At 45.2% G+C, this 27658-nt stretch overlaps 1 protein-coding gene across 1 annotated transcript in view; it reads left to right on the top strand.

Moving 5' to 3' along the window:
• The first annotated feature begins 5360 nt into the window (after nt 1-5360).
• Nucleotides 5361-27658, top strand: part of LOC135913383 (uncharacterized) — a 46647-nt gene continuing 24349 nt past the window's right edge. The window contains exon 1 of the mRNA XM_065445980.2: nt 5361-5565. Coding sequence (XP_065302052.1) covers nt 5502-5565 — 64 coding nt within the window. The 5' untranslated portion in view covers nt 5361-5501. The remainder of the gene's footprint in view (nt 5566-27658) is intronic.

The raw sequence follows: 27658 nt of genomic DNA, 5'->3' as shown, positions 1-27658 counted from the left end.
TTTCTTGTGTTGCCCCACCACAATCTTAAGCAAATGTGCACCCTTTGGGGTGTATATTTGCCACACAACCATAATCGTCATCTGTCTTGCTTGCACTTCCTTCCTTGAAAACGCTGCACTCGCTACTTTCCTGCCGAGAATTCTCTGTCATGCTGATAACGGGCATGCCGTTCGTGACTTGGAAGTACCGGGCTGGCCGCGTTAAAGAAAGAAAATTCGGACAGGACAGATGACGATTACTGTTGTCTGATAAAATGGTGTAATTTTGCTTAAGAGTGCACCGCGCGGCTCACCCACCCTTGTCAAGGATGGGTGAGCCTTAGGATTTGTGATCTGTGAATCTGTGATTGCGCAACATGTTTATTTGACTTATTTGACGCATTATATACAGCAACTTTTCTCATGTAATAATAATAATAATAATAATAATAATAATAATAATAATAATAATAATAATAATAATAATAATAATAATAATAATAATAATAATACCATTTTATGTCCACTGCAGGACGAAAGCTTCTCTCTGCGATCTCCAATGACCCCTGTCCTGCGCCAACCGTTTCCAACTATAGCGCCTGCGAATTTCTTAACTTCATAACCCGACCTAGTCTCCTGCAGTCCTCGACTGCGCTTTCCTTCTCTAGGAAAGCGCACGTTACGCCTAACATTCTTCGTTGCATCGCTCCTTGTACGGTCCTTAACTTGTTTTCGAGCTTCTTTGTTAGTCTCCAAGTTTCTGACCCATATGTCAGCACCGGTAGAATGCACTGATTGCACACTTTTCTTTAACGACGATGGTAAGCATCCAGTCGGGATCTCACAATGTCGGCCGAATGCGCTCCAACCCATTTTTGTTCTTCTGTAAGGTTGCTTCTCATGATCAGTGTCCCCTGTAATTAATTGACGTAGGTAAACCAACTCCTCCACAGACTCTAGAGGTTGACTGGCGATAATGAATACTTGTTGCCTTGCCCGGCTATCAAACGTTATCTTTGTCTTCTGCATATTGGTCTTCAACCGCACTCGTGTACTCTCTCCGTTAAGGTACTCAATAATTTGTTGTAACTTGTCCCCAGTGTTGCTGAAGAGGAAACTATCATCTGCAAATGGAAGGGCGCTGAGATATTTGCCCTTGATCCTTATTCCTAAGACTTCCCAGTTTAATAGCTTGAATACTTCTTCCAACCACGCAGCGAATAACATTGGAGAGATTTTGTCTCCTTGTTAACCCCTTTCTTTATAGGTACTTCGCTAATTTTCTTGTGCAGAATTAGGGTAGCTGTAAGATCTCTGTAAATACTTTCCAATGTAATTACGTAACCACCCGGTACTCCTAGATTACGTAATGCCACTATGACTACTGTTATTTGTACTGAATCAAATGCCTTTTCGCAATCAATGAAAACCACATAGAGAGGCCGATTGTACGCTGCGGATTTCTCGATTACCTGATTGATAACATGGGTGTGGTCCATTGTAGAGTATCCCTTCCTGAAGCGAGCCCGTTCCCTTGGTTGACTGAAGTACAGTGTTGCCCTTATTCTATTGGAGATTATATTGGTGAATATTTTATGTAATACTGGAATTAAGCTAACGGGCGTATAATTTTTCACTTACTTACTGTCTCCCTTTTTGTGGATTGGTATAATGTTGGCATTCTCCCAGTTCTCTGGAACTCGTGAAGTCCATAGACAGTTCGTATAAAGGGCCGCTAGTTTTTTAAGCATTATGTCTCCTGCGTCTTGGATTAAATCGACTGGTAGTCCACCTTCTGCTGCGGCTTTTTCCCGTTTATTTCCATAGGGTCCCCAACAATCGATGAGTCCGTGAAAGTCTATCTGTCGGAGTTTAATTCTTAGGTTGTAAAGGGACCATTTTTTTGTGAAGGGTAATACAGCTGACCTCATTTGCCGACAGATCCATGCCACTTGCACTAAATTAAAAAAAAAAACTGGTCGAGTTGCAGGACAAACCTTGGATTAAGAAGGAAATACGAAGAAAAGCACGGAGATCGGTTGCGCGTACTTTACTTCGAAATTACAGAATAAAAAGACTTTTTTTTTCCTGCGCCCTCTCTTTCGGTCAACGAGAGGGCGCAGGAGGAGAGCAATACTGACTCGCCATTTACCTGTAGGACGCATAAAAAGTATCAAAATCAAACTAACTCCATACGTGGTTAGGTCATTTCCCCCCCCCCTTTCTTTTTCTTTAAACGTTGCCCAACTGCACGCAGACACCGCAGCATATTACATATGGAAGACCAAGCGCCTTGCGCTTCGCAATAAACCTAATTTGGAGCTGTTTTTCTACCTAGCGTAATTTTAAGAGCATCGACTGAACCAACCTTCCCTCGTAATCTGCCACAAGGAGCACGAAGTCTGAATTCGTTACAACACATGAGTCATTGCAAAAGCCCAGTGCACAGTTTCACAACACTGATTAAATCTGCTGCAGCACGGCAGCGCGTTGAACGTATTTCGATATCGGCTATAACAATGCCAAGGTCGAATTTCTTCACCATCCAAAGTGTAGAACGAAGGAGTGCTTGCTCAAAAAGAGGCTACAATGAACATCGTCTCCGTTTTTCATCTTTTCTCTGGCCCTTCAAAATCGAAAGCCGGCTCGAAGCGATGGCCGCACACGCTACAAAAGAAGAGAATGATCGGAGGAAGCAAAATGCTAATGGCGAGCCGAGGTCGTTGCCCCTTCTATTTCGGAGTTTAGGCCCAAGGACCTTTGACGCAGCGAGTGCAGAGGGGTACGACAGGGAAGGCTTGCAGCCTGTACCGATGCGGGCTGGGATCACGACAGAACCATTTGCTGGCAGAAAAATCGCTGCGCACGTCTGCAACGACGACGACGTTGTTTGCTGTTGTCTTCCTCGTTTGTCACCGCTCAATGGAGGGGAGGGGGGGGGGTGCTGAATAGTAGCAGTAGAGATGGCGGGTAGTGTGCAGCCACTTGCGACAATGCGCGCTCGCGACTGCCTGCCTTACAAGTGCAATATCGTGAGAACGTTCTTATTTCTTTGGTTGACATATTTTTTTAAACACTGTTTGGTGCCGATGCCTCATTTCACTGTTTCATGCTTTGGAAATGTCAAATTTATCTGTAATGATTATGTTTTCTTCCAAAGCCTTATCTGCTTTCTTATACCGTTGTTCTGACAATGTCAAGAACTTGGCGTACAGCCCAACTCTGTTACAGTTGTGTTTCAGCTTATACTTGTCTTGGTAATAGGTAAATAAATAAATAAATAAATAAATAAATAAATAAATAAATAAATAAATTAATTAATTTGTAGCGTAGCCTCGCGTTTCTCGGTCTCGCGTTGTGTGCTTGAGCGTGCCTGCGCGTGCCCAAACAAGAATAGAAAGACTGTGATTGAACGCGAATAAAATAAACGCCGCATTCGAGTGAAACTAACTTAACTCTTCAGATGTCATGATAAAAGTCATGTTTGACGACAATCTCTGATGTAAAGTTGCCTCGTTTATCACAGCTTGTGCAGTTTCGTCTTCGTCGATGCAACAAATTCTGCCAGAATAAAATATTTAAGTCGTCTTTGCGATACGAGTGACATCATATTAAAACGAAATTCTTGAAGATTCACAAATAATTCAATATCTTCAAAATTCACAAATGGCACTATTTTTGGGGCTTGTCGGTTATGCCACTGCTTTTGGATGCAATTTTATCGACTTTGTGTGGTGGCTTCAACTGCACCTTAATCCATGGATAAGTCCTACAATGTATTGCAAGTTCTTGGCATGTTGATGAATAAGCAAGCTTGTTTTTTTTTTTTTCTCTAGGAACAAAACATTACGTCCTCTGAGCTCAAAGACATGTCATGCGGAACGTCGCCAGCAACGTCACTTTCAACGGTATGCGGCTTACGACGCTGATTATGCATTTCTCCTGGTCACTTTGAGCGTTTATGGCCCATGGTAAAACTTTAAACCACCCTGCGCCGAAGGTCGTAATGGGCACTTTGTGAGCAGCGCCTGTAAGCAAAGCAGGTAGGAATACCTTCGTTCATGCAAACGTTTATTGAAGCAAGGCCATAACAAGCGCCCTTAACGCCAATGTCGTAACTGACGCAGAGGCACGTGAAGATATTTACGTCCACACTGCAGGTGCATCTGCAGTGGAGCTCAAGTAGACACCTTGGACGACCTACAGTCATGTGTTTTACGGGCAGCTTGAGACGATAAGAGAAGTTCCACAGCAGTCTGACGTGCACTCCAGTGATGGGAGGAACGGCGCAGTGCAAGGGGACGTGCCCATTTGTCAGGTATGGCTGTTCACAAGAGACACGGAGGAACGGCGCAGTGCAAGGCCACGCGCCCATTTGTCAGGTGTGGCTGTTCACAAGAGATCACTGTTTACGCAAAACCGCCTAGCCAAAGGTCTTCCAGCTTCTTGCGTGACTTCAGCTGCTGTCAAAGATTGTAACATTTGATTGATGCCATTGAAGCAATCACGCAGTAATCCGATTGAGTTGCACGCACACGCAGAATGAAAATTTGGCTTGTGAAGGAGCAGAAGGATCGTTGACAGACGTGCGCCGATTCACGTGACGCCTCTTCTCACCGTCTGCCGCCGTATACTGGACCGCGCCACATTTCTGCCACTCAGGATGAATCGCGGCGACGGCCTCGCCTTGAAAGCCGGCGCTTTCCGCGAATGCTAACTGCGCCGGAAGAAGTGTACAGACGCCTATACGACGCCTATACGACTGCTCGCTTGCTGCGAAAAAGCATCGCACCGTTCGGCCCTCTCCGACTCTTCGATAGCTGACGATGACGACTTCCGGCAGAGTCGAGAGAAGATGGCGGGAAAAGTAATAGGAGGTGCATCAAAAGCTCGAGGGGGGAGGGAGGTTCGGGGGAGAAAGTCAGGCCTGGCACGGTCCACTTGTGCGCACGCCCCCACGTACACCTGCGTATCCGACTCTACACCTACAATTAATCGCATTGAAACGGCCTCTGGTCATCAAGACCCGGCGCCGAGACGAACCCACGCCCAGCTGATGCGTCGCGGCCAGCCGTCATCATCGCCGTTTGCACGGGGCGCCCTTACGCCAGAGGAGTGGGCGAGCGTGGAAGAGCGTTATGGATGCGGTCGGAGAAGCGATAGGTAAAAAAATGAGAAAGCAAAGGAAAAAGAAGTAAACAATACGCGCGGGGGCCATTCTTCTTTCTCGGGTTTTGACTGTCTCTCTCTCGGGCCGCACATGTCCAGGTGCCCGGGCGTTCTCGCGACGTGGCCGACGAAAGGGGTGAGGAGGGCCAACAACGCTGGCGAGAGAACAGAGGAGGTGTGCACGGCGAGAGAGGGAGAAAGCGAGAAAAGAAGCGGCGACCTGTTTGAGAGTTTGCCGAATGGTCGCCCAGTGCTATATAGGGGAGGCCCAACCCAGTTAGCCTAGACTCACGAAGCAAGGTTGCCCAGGCTATCCACCACCGCCTTAGCAGACGAGCGTCCAACCGCCGACCATGACGCAGCGCCCGACGACCCCGCTCTGCTTTCTGCTGCTCGCTGCCACGGCCGCTGCGATCGGTGAGTGAGCGCCGATGTGGGGACACGCCTCGGCACGGCCCGCACGCTAGCCTACGTGACTTCGCGCAGCATCGCCGATTCAACAGACGAGCAACGGGACTTTCGTTCCGCGATGCAGGCAGAATTGCGACCTTTGAAGAGAAATTTTCGTTCACCCGCAGCGACTTTCACCATCTGAGGGGACACTGTTTCTGAACAAGATGCTGTCATGGTGCATCTCGTGAGCCTATTGGATTAATGATGTGAAACGAAGGAAGAGAGCAATGGGGGGTGGGGGGAGCGAAGCCTTCAGACTATCGACTTAATTAATAAACGAAGTACTGAGTGCAGAGGGCATATCATGAAGCTGAGACGGGGTCAGAATTTGCATAAGAACGTGAAAGGAAGGCCTTTTTTATAAAACAGCTTGTTAAACTTAATCAGCTGGTTAGGCTTAATTTTTACATAACTAAGCTATAAATAATTACATCTTTGTCGATGTGGGACTTGCTTGATTTTCTGACGAAGGATACCGTTATGGACGATGATGGTCGGTGATAGCTGTGTTGCGAGTTGGCCAAGGGTATTGGGTAATCACAGAGTGGCATGGTCTGCGGCATGGTTTATGCAATGGTCTATGGCTCTGGTGATTTGCTCCGGAGCAGGAAGTCCCAGGTTAGGTTCGTTGCAGTGGAGGCCGCTATTTAAAGGGCAGATGAATACAAAAGCCCTTGTGCTCAGAAATCAAAACGCACGTTAAAAGACCACTAGTACAGGTGACTATTGAGGTGAATGGGTTGTTGAGGCATCTGCAATAGCACCATAGCCTGACAGTTACCCTTGGTCTGAGCGAAGGCTTTGTAAGTCAGAAAAGATATACAGCCTTTCATGAAAAGCTTCCCAGATTGTATCCTCGTAAAACATCATTTAATTAACTTGAAAACTAATCACTCTGAGTATTATCAAAGTAGTCCCCCTCGGCTTAATACGTGCAGTTACGAGTGTTTCTCGGGGTGAAAAAAACATGTAAGTACAGCTTCTTCCGGGATGCTCTTCAGCACATTAGTCACAGCAGTTTGGTTTGCCGCAATGTTTTCGCGATGGCTTCCTTTCGGCGGGGATTTCAGAAGGCGAAACAAAAAGGAAATTGGTCTGGTGAATATAAGTGATGTGGTGACGTCGGACTTTCGTATTTAAGATATTTCTGGGCTGGCGTAGAGCCTCGTCTTGTGAAGCAACAAGGACTGCTGGTGAGGTAACGACAAATCAGGAAGGCGCGGTCAAATCTCTTTGCGCAGATATCTGGGCAATCAACATGAAAGTTAAGAACTATTGTTTGTCCTTCAGGAACATACTTATGCTGCACAAGCCTCTATAGCACAAAAAACGCAATCAACATCGTCTTTGTTATGCAGGGTGGTCGCCGGACTTTCTTTGAGGAAAGTGAGCCATGGCCCCACCACTTAGTCATATGACACGCACACGCATTCTGGTTCACATATAAATGTCAGTCTCCTAACGAAATCCTTGTAGTAGACAGCAAGTTCTGGTCCTGTGTTTACAAGTTGTCTTTGCTCCTGCACAATTTCCTGACATTGAATCCACCTCAAATGGCCCAGTTTGCCATAATGTACAACTTTGATCTCCGGCAGTGACGCTTACCACAAAGGTGGGATGACTTCTCGGCCTTCGTAAACTCTCAGCAGCAAATGTTTGTCTGGTGTCTTTCTGTTCTTCTGTCAGTGTGGTGCGAGGGACAAATTTGGCGCTCAGCTTTCATTTGCCTAAATTGTTGCGCGAGATGTGATGCCACGCATCCCTGTTCAATTTCAGATCTTCTGATATCATTCGCAGAGTAACATGAAAATTTTCGTACACTAACTGCCTCACAAGTTCCACATTTGAGGCGGAATTTGGCGTTGACAGATAACCGACTCTGGTTTAGCCTTGCGTCGTGTGTCTGCCCTACCGAAGACTTTGGTACCGTTCAAACACATGTATTGTCAATAATGCTTCATCACCATTCACTTGGTTAAACATGTTCCCTGTCTCACTAAGTGTTTTCACCTAGACTAACGCATACATGATGTTAATTCTCTCTGCTCGCAGTTTGCATCGATCAGGTGACTCGCCTTATATGTGATTAAATGGGCCATGAAGCCGAACAGTGCGTTGCCAAACACAGCCATGTCACCTTCTGCGTGTACATAGAATTTCTTCTAAGGCTATGTCTGTCCTGAGCATACGTAACTACACTCAATAACATCTATTTCTTCAGTTTTAATGCCATAAAAATAGAAATGAAGACCAGTTTTGGAAGTTTTATAACAGGGGGTATATTTTAAAGTAAAGACTAGTGACGACGCCGCCCTGAACTTTAGCATCATCCTGCCGTGAGGTCCCAGATTTTGACAGAATGTATTCGAGCCTAGTTTATTCATTGTCGGCAAGAACTCAAGGGACAAAAGACAGAACACAGCCAGGTTACAATAAAAGTGCGGCGCTCTAAATGGATCAGGCGATCGTCTTTTGCGCGCGGAATTTGGACCAGGCAAATATAACCCGCCCCACGGGAGCGCGCTATGTGGGGGTGGTTTACTATGTGGGCCATGCCGAATGTGCCATTAGTGTTGATCTTTACATCCAAAATATGAAACCTGAGGTGGTCAAAATCACTCCGTGGTCAACCACTACGATGTCGCTGAAAGTCGAAGCTGTGCCTTTGGCAAGTGAAACGCTGGTAGTAATAGTGATAAAAAAAAGATGTTGAAGGTCGAATTCACATGTTGGAATGAGAGAAGTGAAACTTTGATTATTGGCGATTATTGGTTGATTATGACGATTTTTGATGCTATATAAAGACTGCTTTGGTTTTGTTTGGTTTAGTGCGTTTGAGGTGTGAACTGTAGTGGGACATGTTCATTCCCGAGGATCGGCCAAGGGCGGGCAAACACCCACGGATACATATTGAGCGGCTCAATCAGATAAAATAAAATAGATCAAAGAATACATTCAATATATTTCAGCATTCCATTGACAGGTTGGATTTAGGTATGCCTCTGAGTCGACATTATGGGTTAAGTTTTTATGCAGCAAGCTATGTTTTGCTTACGCCAAACATTGGTGGGCAAACATGGTCAGCATACAAGGGTCCCATCTTGGGAACTTTTCAACATTTGCTTACGTTGGACGCAAAAAAATTGTGTGGCCCAGATGAAATACCGACGGCATTTCTTCAACGGTACGCTGAATGGATGTCGTTATTATTGCAGCTTTTATTCGAAAAATTTTTTCGGGATCATTCAGTACCTCAGGACTGGCGCGATGCCACCGTCATTCCGATAATTAAAGGTGGCAATAGGCTATCTGCAAACAACTATAGACCAGTCTCGCTCACTTCTGTGTGCTGTAAAGTCCTAGAGCATGCAATAGCTAGACATATTCTGTATTTCTTAGAAAAAAACGATTTATCATGCCCAGTTCAGCGCGGTTTCCGATCTGGCCTTTCGACAGTGACACAGTTAATCGAAACTGTACATGACCTTTGTAAAGCTATAGATGAATGCCAACAGATAGATGTTGTATGTATAGACTTTACGAAGGCATTTGATAAAGTTGCACATCATAAACTGCTTTCCAAATTGAGAAGCCTAGGAATTAGTGAAAATATAGTATTATGGATTCAGGCATATTTAACAAACCGTTATCAAATGGTCAGAATCGGGAAAAATGAATCGGGGAAGTGTGAAGTTGTGTCTGGAGTGCCGCAGGGGACTGTTTTAGGTCCGCTATTGTTTTTATTGTATATTAATGATATTCCTTCTAATGTTGATCCGCCTGTAAAAACTGAACTATTTGCCGATGATTGTTTAATTTACACGCGTGTAACCTGCGCGGAAGATCAGATTAAACTAAACAGCTGCCTGCAATCATTGAACTCGTGGTGCCAAAGTTGCGGCATGGTAATAAATTTTAAAAAATCTACATACACTCACGTAAGTAAAAAACAGAACTTTATCAGATTTGAATATAATATAGGAGAAAATGCCTTGGTCGAGGTACAGAGTTTCCGATATTTAGGGGTGACAGTGACGCATAATCTAGACTGGCGTATTCACATTGAGAATATCTGTTCGAAGGCTTACCAAAAGCTCTGCTTCCTTAGGAGAACGCTTCCAGATGCGGCTAAAAAAATTAAATTGGTCGCCTACAAAACGTTTATACGACCAGTTCTGGAATATGCGAATGCTGTGTGGAGCCCCCACCAAAAATGCTTAAAGAAGAAGGTGGAAAGGATTCAGCGGATTTCAGCACGCTTTATGTGCTCCAAGTATCGCCGTACTGACTCGGTTACAGAGATGATACAGCAGTGTGAATTAGAAACGCTGGAAATGAGAAGAATAAAACATCGACTCAAGCTTTTTTTTCCAAATAATGCGAGGGGCATTAAAGATAAATAAAGAACATTATGTGAAAGCGCCTCTAAAACGTGGTTCACGAAATAACCACAGCAGGGTACTACAACCTATTAACACACGTACGGATGTATATCGGTATTCCTTTTGTCCTGATGTAATTGAACTATGGAACAAACTGCCAAGTGATGTTGTGTAGAGAGTGAACGTGCAACAATTTGAGCTGGGTGTCGATATGTTTTTGAGAAATGGTGTACAAATTTTGAATTCTGATTCATGATTGCTCATTGAAATGTTTATGAAATGCATATGTTCTTCTTCCCTCCCTCTAACGACCCTCACTTGGGGGTTAACAGTATGACCAAATAAATAAATAAATATACCTCTTTTATATATATCCACAAATATATTCCCCGAGACGAAGACCAACCCAACAGCCAGGCAGCCATGCCATACATACAAAAGTAGGCAAAATAAGTTTCAAATTAATAAGTACATTGAGCGGCCTGAAATAATCCGATAATGTAACACTGCCCCAGTGACTCAACGACTATGCCGTCTCACCGAGCAAAAGGTCCCGGGTTCAATTCGTGGTCGCGGCAGCTCGCATGTATATACTAATAAGAGCGGAATGCAAAAACGTTTGTTTAAAAAGAACAACAGGAAATAAACTTTAATTCAATGCCGTCTATCCCTCCACCACTCCGATGCGTCACCTACCGGCAGACTGCTGAACTACGTAGCCTTTCTTTCTTCAGGTTAAATATAGATACAGTAATACAAAAAAGAGATAATGATCTAAATTAACACTTGCAAATCTATAGCCGCTTCTTCAGGTAGAAATTCCATCTCTGACGTTTTTTCTGTGAAGAAGATTTATCTCGACTACTGTAGATAAGAATCCGTTCATTTCATATCCTTCTTCTGGCGCTGACGACCCGTAGGATACCAACGGTAGAGAGAAACACACCAATAGGGTTCATTTAGTCTATGCGAACGCTTTACGTAAAGCTACAGCGTATAGGCTCTTGCAAAAAAAAAAAGATACGCAGAAATAACCCAACCTTGCCCTCTAGTTCAGACTTCTTGCATCAGATAACTACGATTTCTCTTTGACCCATATAAAAGCCGTTGGGCTGCTTACAACGACAAAACAGCAAACCGAAGGCGCGCATCTTCCGTTTCTCCATCCTTTCAGTTTTTGCTGCATAGCGTAAGAATATTAGCTCAAGGAGGCGGGTTTACGACGACTTCGGCGGGTTATCTCTCTGGCGTTGAGCTGAAACAGCTGTTTTTCCCATTGCGCGTTCATCCTGCAATATCCCAGTCGTTCGGCATAATGGACGAGATTGCAGTTTGGCCTATCCCGCGGAACCAGTCTCGCGGGCGCAACTTACCCTGGCTGATAAGTCGAAGCACTACAGCAGGCATGCTGCGTGCGTCCGCCTTTTTGTTGTTCGTTGCGCGACCAGCTCATTCTCGACTTTGACCCCGCTCACTGCAACTCGACCGTATTGTCTGTGTTCTCCGCCCTGACCTTATCTTACTTCCTTCAAAACCCAATTTTCACTGCGTCCTCTGGAGCGAAGAGTTCGTTTATTTGGGACTCACCATTGACCAGAACGCTGCGCACTGCCTTGTATTTTGTATCATACGTTTTTCTTCATGGGGAGCACAAATGTGTGCGCAATTGTTTTTTTACTTGTGGAGGTGCCCGTCATGGCTGTAATGTTTCTTTAGCTGTGGCAGCATCATTACGCGGGAAAATGAAGAAGGGCTGGTGAGGTTGATGGGAAGGTAGAGGACGTCTCTGAGAGTATACAAGACAATTGAAAACTATTTCGTGATTATCATCTGGTCCGTGCAATACTACTTTCTGCGATTTTTCGTCGTTACTTGTGTTTTCGGGGTCTGTGCGCAGTTCGTGTTGTCCAAAAAAAAAAAAACAGTAATTGTGGGCGTCGCTCGATACATTCGCCTCGAGACCTCAGCGGGGCACGGTGAAAGCCCTAACTTTTTTTTTTTTTTTGCATGAGAGGAGACACTCCGCGCATATAACGTGACTGCAGGTGCACACAGCCGAGCAGCTTATGTCTTTTTTCTATTCTGCATTTTTTGGCTATTAGAGATGATAGTCGATGTGCGAGCGTCACGCACCTTTCGTGTACATATATGCAGGAACAGTGGTGGTATTAGGGATATCAGTGGGAATTAGATTATTGCCTGTCAACGTTTCGCTGTTTCTTTCTGTCCAAGTCACCAAGTGACTTCTGACAACAGTTTCAACCGCAGGCAAAGCGCGCTTTCTTCAGAAATAGAGCAACGGGTACTCGATTCTTGTTATGAATGTTACGTAACTTATATTTTGTCTATGAATGCTTTTAATGCGTGCATTAGGAGTGGCGAAGTGTAAAACAGTGTATGTGTGCAAAGTGAGTGAAGCTGGTCAGGTGGTAAAGGTAGAGAGGGGATGCGAAAGCTTAGAAGAGTGTCAGCGCTCTAGAAACCAGTCAGAGCTGGGAAGGAGGGAGAGAGCTCTGCTGCGAATGGGCGCTCGAGAGAGGGCAGGGGCGGCAGCGCTGATATTTTTTTCTTTCTTTCATCTGTTCAGAAAATAAGATTGAGGAGTAGCTTCCACAGCCTTCTTTCCCAAGCGAATAGGATGTACGACTACTCTGAGCACTGATGGCAGTCTCGCTCAAACAGTGCGGCAGGGCTCGATTTCTCCTTTTCAAGGTTATCTTACACACGCTCTACTTGCGTGCGCTGACATCCTGCCAAAAACATAAACAACCTCTCGTTGATGACGCGGCATTTCGTATGTTGATCATTTGCCGCCTGGTGCCGCGTGACCCTCATTCAACGGCACTTATATGGTTGCTACTTTAGTTATGGCCCTATTTCACTGTATATGAGTGCCTATACAGCCACACTGTCTTTAAGAAGAGTGAAAGCTCTTTTTTTTTCACATTCTTTTCCGGCCAAGAAATACCAGTACCCCGACTAAATAAGTTTTCCAGTGAAGCTGTATAAGAGCTGCGCCAGTCTCGCCAACGTCGATGTTTCGTTCACTTAGAAGTTGGACCGAGCAGCCCTTGGTGACGGTTACAAAGCATTCAAATCGAGAAAGTGATCTCTTTTTGGCATGGCTTGCATCCGCTATCCTTATCAAGAGCAAAGAAGAACTGTAAAGATAAGTATGCGGAATCGAATGAGAAATAGGACAGCTTCTTAGCGTGCAGCAAAGACCATTCCGTGGTACCTCTACCTCTACGGAAGTCAGGTATATTCTTCGCCTCACATATCTAAAAGAGCCTCGCAATTCTAAGCGCTATAATGTCTTCAAAATGTAGCGGCTGATGTTGCATGTTCTTCTCTGTTTATCTTTATGCTTGTTTGCCTAAGTTACGAATTCGGGACTGTGTGGCTCGTCTTGTCTCACGTGCATCTTTTTTTCGCACTGAATATTCCGTACCAACGTAGCCAGTAGCTGTAGTTTTTGTTGTCTCCCTTCCTTTTAGGGCAGTATTTGTTGCAGTGAGCACAATATTCTTCTTCATAACTATGAAGAAACTAGCACGTTGGTTCTCCAAGATGAAAAGGGATCCGGAAAACACGTTCGTGGAAATCTAAAAGAAATTGGAAAAATGAAACTACGAGCTTATTTTAGGCGTCTGTTAGGAAATAACAGACGCCTGATCAAGCGGAACAAATAACCACATGAAATGTTTAATCAGTCATCGGAACTGAACTATGCTAGTTATGATACTACATTGATAATTATGTGAGAAATAAGTATGAACCATAAGTGTTGCACTTGAGTACGTCCGACATGCTTAAACGTGGTTCCATATACAGGTGTGAAAGAGCATTCCACATAAAAGCTGCAAATATGTGGAACACTGTTGCGGATAACACTGGCTGTTGCACTGTAACACCATTCCACATATTTACTGTAATATCTATATAGAAAGTAAAAAATAATTAGTGTAAAACTTTATTCAATTAGGTAAGTAACAAATATTTGCAAAAATGTTCCAGTTACACTTGCAACCTAAATGGAACCTAAGTGGAAGCGTTCAGCGTAACAGAAAAGACAGACAAAGACAACACGGCGTCGAGCTTTTGCCTACTGCTTCAGCTTTGCGGTAATTTGCGTAATGAGAGTGGAGCAACAGAGCCAGCACTTTCTGAAAACACCTGTCGAAATCATCGTCATAAAAAGAACGAAGCTCGCAAACATCAGTAGTCAGTACCTTGGAGGCTGCAGGAGGCCTTATGTAATGCGAAAACAAAAGTTAAAATGTTCCATTTTTAAATGGAACGGAGGAGGAAATATTCATATTCACCATAAAAACTAAGTCTCCAGTCCTGGCATGTTTGGTAGCATCAGGTTTCCTGGCACGGCATACGGATATAAGATGGTCGTTATACAGATGGTATTTAGTTGCTGAAGCTCAGCTGAGCGTGCTGGAAATTGAAGAAGCTTTAGCTTGGGGCCCACTCGGATTTCCTCATTGAAATACATGTAAAACGGAGAAATGCTTTCATGAGAGTTGAATAAAGTTTGCTGCATTTGAGACAGAAAGTTTATTTCTAGTGACTTTAGCGAGCGCAATTTGAACACAGGGCTTGTAACTTTTGACAATAAATCGGAAAATTGGAGAGTTTCGTAACATTGAAGAAGGTTAGAAACCTGTAACTCTGTACCGAAACCTGATATGGTAGTTCTGTAAACTGCATCTGTTAGAGAATCCTGAGATTATAGCAGTGCGAACTAAAACATGTGCACGCTTTTAATGCAACAAGCCACATTAAAAATTGGGCAGTGGTTGCCGAGGAAAATCATTTCTTCGCTCACATGTAATTAGATAGCAGCGGCCGAGCTGGAGCTTACTGTGAAGCGAAACGCATATAGCAGTAACGTCGCCTATTTCCCATGCAACTTCGCCTCAGCATCTATATTTCCCATCGGGGGGCGTGATATAGAAGGCAGAGAATAGGATAGTTATGTTCGCGACATAAAATCGAGGCATTTCAGCTTCTCGCAGTCGTCGTACATGTAGCGTAAGCGGTCGTTATTATTATAAGCGCCACTCTTCTTTATGGTGACGTTTGATTACTGGATGTATGGGTGTTATTTTGTTTAAATTTAAAAACGCTAGCCTACAGCGCCGTTAGCGCACTAGACAGGGTCAGATTAGTGCACATAGTGAAATAGCACAAGGTGTTGTAAACTGCTAATGCGAAACAGATGACCACACTGAGCAATAAAACTCACATTATAAAACATAACACAAATGAAAACAAAACACAAGGAAAATAAACGAGTCGTTAAGTGTTAGTCTGTACTTAATTGTTGCCTACCATAAAGAAGTATAAGATAGTCTTTTATTGAGAACTAAAAATAACGCATATATATAACTTTGTCACGTGACATGTACTAATATGAGTGCAGAGAATCGGTTGTGGTGATGAAATGAAATTTTCAAGCGCAAGTTGGAATTAGCCAGTGCAAGACGGGAAAAGTAGATACTACTGGGAGAGGTCTCCGTCCAGCAGTGGACAAAAAAAATGATGATGATGATGATGATGATGATGATTCACTAGCTGTGTAGAAGAAGTAAACATAAGTTCGCTAATGGGATAATGGTATTGTTATAATCATGCGCCTTGGAGATAAAATTTCGGTCGTTAAGAAGGTTGGACCTACCAGCGACGGATCCACATTTGCACATATGTTACGAAATGTTAGCCTTAATGTAGTCATTCGTAAAATTAACTCATCCACCTGTTCATCGATTTAGCACACCTGACCACCCTATTGCAGCGAAATTAACGTTTTCATTAGCAGGCTTTCGTGAATTCGTGTACTTTTTATGAAAACACACACACAAAAGAAAGAAAAGAAAAAACACTTTGCCACCATTTACGAAAGTTGCTGCGTTCTGCTATTCCTTAATTATTCATTGAAGTTCTCGTAATATACTTTCTCGTCGTGAGGTCTGTACTACCTCTTTTTGAAGGGATGAATTTGTGTTGTAGAGGTACCAAAAATATATCATTTTGCCTCGCGTGAGCAACTTTATTTGTGCTGTTGAAGAGTTTTGAAAACTGCAGGAAGAAATAATAAATCAAAATGTTAACAGAGGGAACTTCGCATGCAGGAAGTTGATGAAAGGATCGACTTTTCGTGCGGAACATCAGTGTGAGCTATATTTCGTCGTTGGCTATAAACATATAGTTTCTGGCGCAATACTATGCTACATTACCGCTGGTTGTTATCTTGCTAGGGAGGAGTTCCCTTATTACCGTCATATGAAGCGGCGGAGTTCGGTATTGACTATTTCCGCTGTATCTGGAAGTCGAATTAGAGCGGTGTTTCATATTTTATGGTTTACAGTGGAGCCAAGTGATAAAGCTGTGCGATGCAGCAGAACGTCCGAGGAATCCGATAACACATGTAGAGTAGTCATAGCTTCGACGGATTCATATCTAACTGCGAGAAGAACTGCACAACATCTGGAGCAGAATAAATTCGGCTTTAAAAATCCAATGCGATGGTGGATATGAAGCACACAGAACAACTGAACAAGCACAACTTAAGAAGAACACTTTTTGTTTCGAACTGAAATTTCATAAATGAGAACGTAGAAATGAAGCTTGTGATGCTATGTTTACCGGACTGAGGCATAAGAATAAATGTTTCGTTTATCCTTTTATTCGACCGCTATTTTTCTACTAAACACTCTTTAGGCGAAAACTTTTTTATTTATCCAACAGATGTTAGTGATAAGAGGGTAGTCCGCAGAGCAGGCAGCCTATTGTTTTATCACAAGTTAGGCCCAAGTGTGACACCCCTGTGGCGCGATGGGAAACATAATTACAATTTCGTGAAGGCTTTTAAAATTATTGTCAATTGTCATGAATGTACATTAGCCATTCATCTTTGCTTACGATGAAGTGTGGGTACACTGTTCTGTGCTAAAATTTACTTTCGTACAAGAGTGACGGCAAATATTTTTCAATTTTAGCTCGACCATTAAAAAGAATACCTGTGATAGCTCCCAACAAAATGAGCACGTCTACTGAAGGACAAAGACGGCAAGGTTTCGCATGGCTCATCTTAGTTCAGTGGGACATGACTAGAATTCAAGCCTTCATTTACATATAACGGGCGTTTACCTGAGGCACTTACTTTATCATCGTGAAATATAAAGCGCTCCACCTAGCTTGAAGACCGAAGTCAGCATTGTCGTTCTCTGCCACCACACCGCGGAACGAGCCCAAGTTTTTTTTTTTTGCTATTATAGTCTTCAGTCAAGTCACTGTAGTCTTCCAAGGCTTCCATGTTGTACTTGACAACCTCGAGGACGTTGACATCTCTGCTGAAGATGTGCTGAGAAGCCCAGCAACATATCAGTTCTGTTTAACACAAAGAACTTCTTCCGCTCTTCAAACGAGTTTGCCTGATACTGTTTTCGACCGGAACGAATACAATGATGATTGTAGTAACACTAGGAAGACGGAGTTAGTGTCAAAACCTTTAACCCTCGGAAGGGCACAAGCAGATAAGTTTCAAGGCCCTTAAATTGTACAACAGGGCATATGTGCTTTACTAGCCTTTATTACGACATAATGAAGTCAGATTAAACGTACAGGCCAGAGATTGTAGCCGGAATGACAGATTCTTGAAGTTTCGTAAGAGAGTAAGGAAGTGTGACCGAAGTAATTGAATGGAAGTACTGCTTCCAAGGATTATTTCGACCTCTGTTGGGATTAGCTATCCTGACCTCTGGTTGCGCTCACTTCTGGGAATAAGTGATGGCTAGCTTAATCTGTACCAGTTGCCAACGTAGACGACATCTTCCAGTGAAAAGTGCAAATTCAAATTTCATTGTAGTTTAAGGCTTTGGGTACATATTTCATCAGTCACCCTCGAAGGTATCTGATGTCATCCTAGAATACGCGAACATGGAGCCATCTTGCCGACGACTTGTGTAAAGTCGACTAGATTTTTTTTTTTTATCTTTGGAGCCTGCGTGGTTCGACGCGACAAAAAGTCTGATAAAAAAAAAAAAGTCGTAGAAGGGAATATGTCTCCGGCTTGTGCGTTCTGTGCTACCACAGGTATTTCTGTTGAGCGTTAAGAGCCGTATGAGGACTCGGACTCAGACTATCACGAACAGTGGGAGGACCTTTTTGGCCGCCTAAATGCCTCAGGTAAACGCCCGTTATATGTAAATGAAGGCTTGAATTCTAGTCATGTCCCACTGAACTAAGACGAGCTCTGAAAGCGTTGGAAATTTTTTAGGTGATGGGGATCACATTATTGCGTTCATAAAACTGCGGAAAGCGCTTGGCGGCTATCGGTGGAGGGGCCGATGAGGTCAGCGGCCACGACGGTCACTTTCAACCACTAAGCTGCTTAGGTTTGGTTGCGTAAGCGGATTGGCAGTGGTCCTGAAGTTTGGGAGGGCCATAGCGTCGCACTCGTTTCTGCACCCCTTTTAAATACTGGATTTCTTGAATGACACTGATATTTGGGCGCGAAACTATAGATATTTGGGCTTGCGTAGCACACTATTGTGAATACAAGGCTTTTGTTGCAATTCATGGTCATCTTTTTATCCTGATGAACGCAGGATAACTCAAAGTTCTGCCTGTGGATGCACTCTCGCATGTTTTCTTGCGTGTGGATGGGTTGGGACATGTGTTGGTTTGCCTTTTTAACACTTTTCGTTCCGGCGTGTTCTTGATTGAAGTACTTAGTATGCCTAGGTTTAGGAGGAAAATATTTCCTTACCTTCTCTCCTCTTTTTTTTTGTCTATAAATGACTTTTTTTAAGTGGCTTTGCGAATATTTGCCTTCTAGTTCCTTGTCCCTCGCATTCAATAGTTTTGTGTTCTTGAGTAAATCTGGCTTTATTATAGCTACAGTTCTCACACTTTTTCTGCTAATATATCGCAACAGAACTTCAGTGCTAGCCCAGAGCAGATCCCATGTGAGGAATTTTGGTGAGGTTTTTGCAACTCTCTGTCGCTGACTGAACCCACTGAAGACTGAAGTGATTGCAGGATATTCGCTCCGCGCCAGAGACTGTATGACATTCGAAGGAATCAGCATGGCTTTTAAAGATTACTGATTGTATCTTGATGGTAATATAAAAAAAAGAAAGAGCGATGGCACGTATCTTCCCCGGCAAGAACTGGAAGAGTTGGTTCGTTTGCTTCAGCCGCAGCTACGAAATCCCCAAGGAATGAAAAAAGCCCTAAACCAAATATTCTAAAACGGTAGAGCATCAGCCTTCTAAATCGTCGTCTGCAACACGTGTAGCGAAGACTGACAGCAATATTGTTTCGGAACAGTATTTGCGGTCACGAAAAGGCGAGCAGTGTGAAGACGACGACGACGATGAGAGGCTAGCGCGGGCTGTTGCCTCTTGGCCAAGTGCGTCGTGCTTCCTTGTAAATATACTTGTGCATAGCTTTTCCTCTGCGTCTTCCTACGTAACATAGCTGGTGGAGGTGGACGTTCCCTGTACCTGGTCACGGAGCTTCGCAGTGGACGGTACGTCGAGCCTTCCTTCATGGCTCCCGGTGACGACAACTCGACTCCGCCGGCTCCGACACCTACTGCCACTTCGACGACCTACATCGCTCTCCCCGCTCCCCGTGATCATGGCGTATTCTCGGACAAAGATGGGGAAGACGTCGATGACTAGATCAGCCTGTACAAACACGTCAGCCGCAATAACCGGTGGGACCCTACTATCATGCTCGCCAACGTAGTCTTTTACCTCGATTTCCCACCTAGAGTATGCTTTCGGACGCACGAAGATGAGCTCACCAGTTGGGATTCACTTAAGCAAAAGCTTCGAGACTTGTTCGGCAACCCCTACGGTCACCAACTTGCCGCGCAGAAGGCGCTTTCCGGCCGTGTGCAGACGTCAACAGAACCCTATGTCACGTACATTCAGGACGTCTTGGCTCTGTGCCGCAAAGTTGACCTACACATGACTGAGTCAGACAAGGTTTCCCACATCCTCAAAGGCATTGCCGATGACGCTTTCAACTTGCTCGTTTGCAACAAGATGACAAGAGGTGAACTAGTAAAGAAGGCTTGACACTCAATAACCGCATAGGTTCAAGTGACGATGCGGATATGGCACGAACCGTTTACAGCGTATTAATAATCGCAGCCTATTTGAAGTCAAACATCAAGAATAAACATCTTTCCAGTGTCAAGGAATTGACATTGACCTACACTCCGGTAAATCTGCTCGTCTTGTGCTCCCTCTTTCGAAATCCAATGGCTGTGTTTCGTTCATGTCATTAAGGCGTACAGTTCTCGGACAGTTCTATTTTAAAGACGCACAAAAGTACGACGCCACCACACCGTGCACGAAGAGATTGGGGGCGTACGCGTGGTCACATGTGTCCTTCGCGGAACTGACCGACCAGTCTCGCCTACCGAGGAAAGAAAAGAGCGTCTGCGAGGAAAAAAGGCCAAGGACTCAAAAACATACAACAGCAACGCGGCTCGCGGAAAGACGGCGGTGAAACGGAATATGCGGGGAAAAGCGGACCCGGTCACGCGCCGTCGCGTCATTGTCCGTGATCTTCGTGCTCGTGTGGGAAATGCGACTCCCTTCCCAAATGACCAGGTTTAAAAGGAACAAGAGCCAAAGCTGAGGGTACGCACGCGCGCGTCCACCTGTCCTGTAGAGCAGTCGTTTCTAAAGGGTGAATATAAGGTGAATATAACTTAGCTAAGGTGAATATAACTTAGCTGTGGCTACTCAAGGAACCGAAGTTGTGTGTCTCTGGGAATATAATTTGATGCTTCGTGAGAAGTTGAACCACAAAGGTACACTTGGCCATCAGGGTTGCAGGAATCACTGAAGAGCGACTTCATAAGCTCGAGGACCACCGCTGGGGAAGGAATGAGGCACCGGGCAACTTAAGAAGGCTTCGATAAGGTGGTGCAGCGTTCCTAGGATGATTGGCTCGTTTTTAACTGAGCGACTGCAGTACTAAGCACCTGAATATAGAAGTAGTATCTACTTACACGGTACTTACTTACACTAGTACCTACGGTACACGAGTGGTTTTGCTTTTCGCCCCAATCCAAACGCGGCCACCGCGGCAGGGATTTGATCGCATCCAACACCAAAGTTACTATGGCACCACGACTGGTACTTCAAATATTAGAATTACATATAAAATTTCGACATAAAATAGATTATTTGCATGATTCACCCTTCTGTGAGCAAACTCTTGACCATTGTGGGAGAAACAGCGACGTTTCGAAAAGCCTTTCCGTCTCTGAAATTCGCTGCTTTGCGCCGCGTCAGATTTTATTATTACTTTTCTTTTTTCGAGGTGGTGGGTATATGAAAACGCCGCATATCAGTGTTCGCGCATGAATGAAAACACATTCCCGTTATTCATTATGCCGAAGACAAAGTATAGAAGTGCTATAATTAAACATTTTCTAAGGCATGCTTTTAACAAATAAAGGCAGAGAGAGCAGTCTATTTCATCATGTCTGCGCGGTTTGTAGCGTTCTTTTACGGGCCACTCCTTTATCGCAGAGGTTTGCAGCGTATACAAAAACGCAGTATTTTGAACGAACGCTGACAACTGCGCAAAGAAAAGTGTTCAGACGATGCGCACACGCGTGTGGTGGCGGCGGTGATAGTTGTGGTTCTGCAGCAGGCGGCGTTAGCCTGGTGTGTTTGGCTGGCAGTCTCTCCCCTCGAGCGTCTCTTACGATATTAGCGCCAATGCTTCGCAGAATGTCCATTGACTTGGTGTCTCGGCGAACGGCAATAAACAGGCGTAGGAGCGCTTTCCTGATTACACCACGTCCTTCCGGTGACGCACTACGTCTTGAAAGCCCACGTGCGGAAGACCCCTCATCTGTACATCACGAAGTAATCTCTTGCGCGTCGTACACAGTTGGTTGCGGCATTTCAAGCAGTCGAGCTCAGGCAAACTAGCCCTACGATTTGCGTCGTAGTCTATGCTATAACGGGACAGACTCTCACGCAATGTCAAACACTTTGTGCACCTTTGTTCGGTCGGGAAGATTTTCTGCTTACGCCCCGTCGCGTTCGAAAACAGCGGCCGACGTTCTCCAAAAGGGCATCAGGGAGGTGACGGTCCAAGCATCAGGCGAGACGGCTTTCGATAGAGCGCCGTATGAAACATTTGGCAGCGGACCGTGCCTCTAATGAGGTGACCTTCACGCCCGCGAACGCGTGGGCAGTTGCGAGCGGCGCTTGCGGAGTCGACTGCAGCCGCGCCTTCGTCGCGGAACGGACCTCGTATCAGCGGCGGTGGTAGCACGTGCAGTGTGGAACGTGACGCATGGGCGTAATGCGCTGGCTGAATAGCAAGGGTGCCAACCACGTCGGTTTCGCTTTGACAACGACTGTGGCGGCTGACGCCCGGTTCTTGACAGGATAGCGCGCCTTCTCAAAACAACGACGGCCGTAAGAAGGTGTCTTGAGTGCGGAGCTGTCGGAGTGTCGCCACACGCGTACAGAGGTATGCGATCGCGCTGACGCAGCTAGGCCAGATGCGCCGGCGCAAGGTCAGAGTTCCGGTGAGGTGTGAGTTACGACGGCAACCAATCATGTCGTGTCAGGAGACACGCGCTCCTTGTCTACTACCGGAATGCATGCGATGGTAGAAAAAGGAACATGGAGAAAAAAAAAGAAGAAATAGAAACGCGTGTTACGGTGAGAGAGTTACTCAAGCTCCCCACCTGGGAGCCGCTCCCCTGACCTTCACGTACGTGGCGGCTAATGGAAAATGCAAATTTGGTGAAGCGTTTCGGTTACTGGTCGGTAAGTAATGATCCGCCGCACCCAATTCCGAGGATCTGTTGACGGTTCCACCGCAGCGCTGTATGCATAACTATACCTGGGGATGTTCTACAGTTCTGAGTGTGTTACAATATGGCCAGGTGCTCAAGCGGCGCGAGCAGGTGTACTATGAGCGTATACCGCCATATCCAGTAAGTTGGAACTTTGGCATTGCAGGACCTACCCTAACGACATCTTAGGTTAAGAGAGAGTAAATTCCAGTATTGAAAGCAGAAAGGAATGGCTTGCGGCCTTAAAACCGAGGAGCTGTTGCCAGTCTTGCAGGGAAAGAATAAAAGAGAAGAGCCCACCTACAAACGTCACATGCACGCTTCCCTAAATTAAGAAATGGCCTAGAATAGGCACACGGCCATTCAGAGTTTGATGTCTGATGCTCAAGGACGCATTGAAACCAAATACACAATAACTTAACGGAAGATAAATCATGGTCTGTACAGGATATGATGATGTGATGATAAAATGAATGCGTAGATCGTTATGGGATCGTGCGAATTATCCATAAAGGCGTTTTGTGTTCTAATAAACTTCCTATTTTTTCCCACAAGCGTCTTTAAGGTCCGCCGCGGCCGAGGAAGCCTGCAGGAGAGAGCGAAAACTTTATTGTCGCCCAGCTGATTAGTGAGCAGATGACCTTAGCCCGGGCCGCCTATGACATCGTACTTGATCGCGGATGAGATGCAGTCGTTACGGGACGGGGCTAGTCACGGGACGGGGCTAGTCGCGGCCGGGACTCGAGGAAGGACCACTGGGCGTGCTTTATCATGTTATGCCGTTTTATGTTCCCAGCATAACGAAAGCATCGCTTATACTCACTCCTCCAGTGCGTGGGAGCTGCATGATGTTTTTGTAAGCGACGACGCAAAGTATTACGGCCGATTTGTAAATAACATGGCGGCTCTACAGATACATCCGCTGTTTGTCAGGCTCGTTAACTTGACCAGTAGTTTACGTGGTTGTAGCAAGAATGGCTATAGCTATAGCGAATAAAGGCAGTGCCGTTGAGCGAAAAACCATTCCGAAGCCGTGCCATCAAATTTTGTTTTGCTCTTTCTATGCACCATTCCTCTTCCTCCCTCTATGTTTCGTAGTTGAAAGAGGAAGCGGTGTTATCGATGGCTCTCAACGACATCACCGAGACTGAACTATGTAATATCAGGCCTTGGTGACTGTTTAGTGATAATCAAATAAGAGCGCGTGAAGTGAGGGACGGACATAGAAGAAACATACGCCCATGTTCGTCCCTCGTTTTGCGCGCTCTAATTAGGTCATCATAAGTAACCAACTAGCCCGAATCTTCGCTCAGGTATCCATTCAGCAAAAAAACAATTCGGTCCAGGTCTCCTTTCCTATTCAAAATACACACAATTATCGGAACGCTGACATCCGAGGAACCTTCCAGGTGGTAGACACTGCGGCTGCAGTTGAAGTGGGAAGAAGGTATGACTTGGCACTACAGTGAGAATGAACCAGAGCTGAATGAACAGGAAAGTAATGAATGCCTAATATATTTAGAGGCGGGAGGTTCGGTTGGGAAAAAAATGGCATGATATTGTAGCAAAAAGATGGCGATGCCTTGAGATCGAGCAAAGCGCGGATAATTGATAAGATGAAGTACCAAGGAGCTCCTAGAAAACAAAGAGCCCACCTAGGGAAACATGGTACGTCTAACACAAGATGACGAGTTATTGATTCGATCGACGTCTTTTAACGTCCAAATGCCTAACATGGATTAAGTGAGGAATGCCGTGTAAACGGCTGGTATACTTTAACGTGCGCTGAAGTGTAAAAGTAAACGAGAGTTTTTAGCATTCTGCTCCGTTCTTTAAGCGGCCTCCGCTATAGGGACTCGTGCCCGCCACCTCGTTCTCCGCAGTCATGCGTCGCGGCAGGTCGAAAAAGAAAATAGCAGTGTCCGCAGTAGAACGGTAGCAGCATATATGATGATGGCAGTCATTCCTTGTATATGTATAACAACTCTATTTACTGCGACAGCAGTTAGCTGCTTGAGATTAGGTGTGCCTTATCCGCCCATTCAGTTACATTGATCACGACCTTTGCCGTGATTGTCGATACATAATGACGACTTGTGTCATCGGTAACGCCGCCTCGTCAGCCATAGCACCGCCATTGCCACCGCGTGAAGAAATGAAAAGTTGTCCAGAACCACACCTACTGGGACTTTAACCCATGTCGGGGATAGAGAGCGTAAACTTTTATTTCAAATCAGCAAGGTTTGAGTCCGGCGTCTTTTAGTGGGTCTGGGCACCCGCCGCGGACGCGGTTCCGAAACCTTGTCTCGAAGCGGCTTCCTCGGCTCGCTGGACAGCCCAGAGTTGTGCTGTCAGGTCAGAGCTGAGCAGTGCGGTCATCCAGCGTGACTGGAGGCTGGCGGTGGAAGAGACGGAGGGGTCGGCACTGCCCGACTTGTTTGTTAGGTCCCGACACTCCCATAAGATGTGATTTAGTGTGGCAACCTCGCCACACGATGTGCATCTGTTTGTAGTGTACATGTCCGGATACATGGCGTGCATGAGTCTGGGGTTTCTGTAAGAGTCTGTTTGTAATTGTCTGAAGTGTACTGCTTGCGTCCTGTCTAACCTAGCGTGAGGGAATGGGTATATGCGCCTTTGTAATTGGTAGTGTGCCGTGATGTCATGAAAAGTGGTCATACGATCCTCCCATGCCCAGACGTTTGCAGTACCCCGCGGAGGCTCTTCTTCCGATGCTGCTCGGTGAGTCAGGCCTCGAGCAACGCCGTGAGCCGCTTCGTTTGGGGTGCTCATTCCAGTGTGTGCCGGGATCCATAGCAAATGCCTTCGGTTATCAACGTCGGCCATGCCGGGGAAGCCATGCGCATTTGGGATGCGAGCGCCCTAACCACTCCGCTACCGCGCAACAACAGCGCTGGGCAATTAGTGCAAGGCATTACGCTTGCCACAAAGACTCTGAGAACAGTGGCGGTTGTGCATGTATTTCGGAGGGCAGAACGAGCAGTATGCTTAGTACACAATGATCACATTATGTGCATCACATAGGAATTGTTGTTGAAATGACGGCGCGTGTGACAATGATGATGATAATCCTCAATATAGTACATACCGACTACATATATAGGGTGTGCCGAGAATAAGGTGGTCGATGAATAACAACATCGAAAGCATCTACAACATTAACACCAACAGCAATGACGCATCGACAACGCCACATTGTTTACACAGTAGTTCACAGGATTCACAGTCGCCAAGTGCCCTATAAGCAGCGCTGCAAATGTACAGAGAAAAATGAAATCGCTCAAGTCTAGTTGATGGCACTGCATTATTTCGCTCGTGGCATCACCTCCAGTAGTTGTCTTGGCCTAAAATTTGATTATCCCCGAAGAGGAACATTGAAATGAGTCATCGAGCCCAAAAAGCGTGCGCCCTTAACACAGCAACTGCCTCTTCACCTGCAGTCTAAATATTGACTTAAACATAAAAAGAAAGAAACTAGATTTTAAAATTGTGTAAGGAAACCAAGTTGGCACGTCATCTCGAATGACATGCTGCTGCCACTTTAGACGTTTTCCTAGTGAACAATGAAAAGAAAGAAATGTGACTGCTTCACAGAAAACAGACGAAACTAAACGCGATATGCCAAGATTTTCTGAATCAAATATGTTAAAATTGTGAAATGTACAACTGCCTCAAAAAAGAAAACACATAGTAAGTGTCTTGCCAAGTTGCTGCAAACCGAATGTTCCATAGAGTTATGCGTTTGTAAGGAAGAAATGTGGCTTCCTTAAGCAAAGGCAGTCTGAGAGTGGCTAAAGTCTGTCCTTGTGTGTAATTAGATTATACAGCGGTCATTAGCTATGCTACACAAAAAGAAAGTTGCGTACAAAAAACTTTTCATCTCATGCACAATATTCCTTCTTTAACATGGCTTAATTATATTACTGTTTAAATATTATATTACATCTTTCGAATTAAATAATAAGTTCTCATATGCCGCATCCCCCCCTCCCCCCCCGCCCCCCCCCCCCCTAGAAGCACGTTATAGACACGATGTTCCTGTCCAGTTCTCTGTAGTGAGTGAACCCAACTATTTGAAGAAGAAGCAGACAACGTAAAATAATATGTTGATCTTCGCATATGTAAAATCTGCCCGACTGTTTGCCAGTCTCCGTGAGTGGGTATGTGCCTAAGACTTTAATTGAATCATCATCATTTCCTTCACTGTAGGGGAACGTTGCTGCCATGGTAAATGAGTCACGAGCCGTAGGAATCGCTGAAATCTGCTGTCATAATTAAAGTATGGGGTTTTATGCGCCAAAACCCCTTCCTGATTATGAGGCGCACCCTAGTGGAGGACTCCAGAAATTTCGACCACCTGGTGTTCCTTAACGTGCACCTAATCTGAATACACGCCCCCATCGAAATGCTGGCGCAGTGGCCGGAATTCGATCCCGCGACCTCGTGCTCCGTAGCCAAACACCAAAGCCACTGAGCAATCACGGCGAATAACTCTGCTCTCTTCTCACACACTTAATTGTAGTTGGCTGTGGGTTGATGCGATCGCACACACGCCTCAGATTTCCTTTTTTGGCTGTCACTTTGCAAAAAGCAAGCGGTATATTTTTTTACCGCATTGCTTGGCTTATCTCCTCGATTTAGTCGTTTCTTTCATATACTTGGGGTAACCCCGCGTGCATGAGACTTGTTTCGCTTTTCCAGGCACATATATAGATCCTATCTGAAGCACATCCACCTGCAAACAGGCTGGAACAATGTTGGATCTTTGTCGATAGCCTGAACATTAGCTATT

Source organism: Dermacentor albipictus, chromosome 3, assembly GCF_038994185.2.
Source record: "Dermacentor albipictus isolate Rhodes 1998 colony chromosome 3, USDA_Dalb.pri_finalv2, whole genome shotgun sequence".
Taxonomy (NCBI): Eukaryota; Metazoa; Arthropoda; class Arachnida; order Ixodida; family Ixodidae; genus Dermacentor; species Dermacentor albipictus.
The sequence above is the reverse complement of the archived record's forward strand: the minus strand, read 5'-3'. Positions and strand labels throughout refer to the sequence as shown.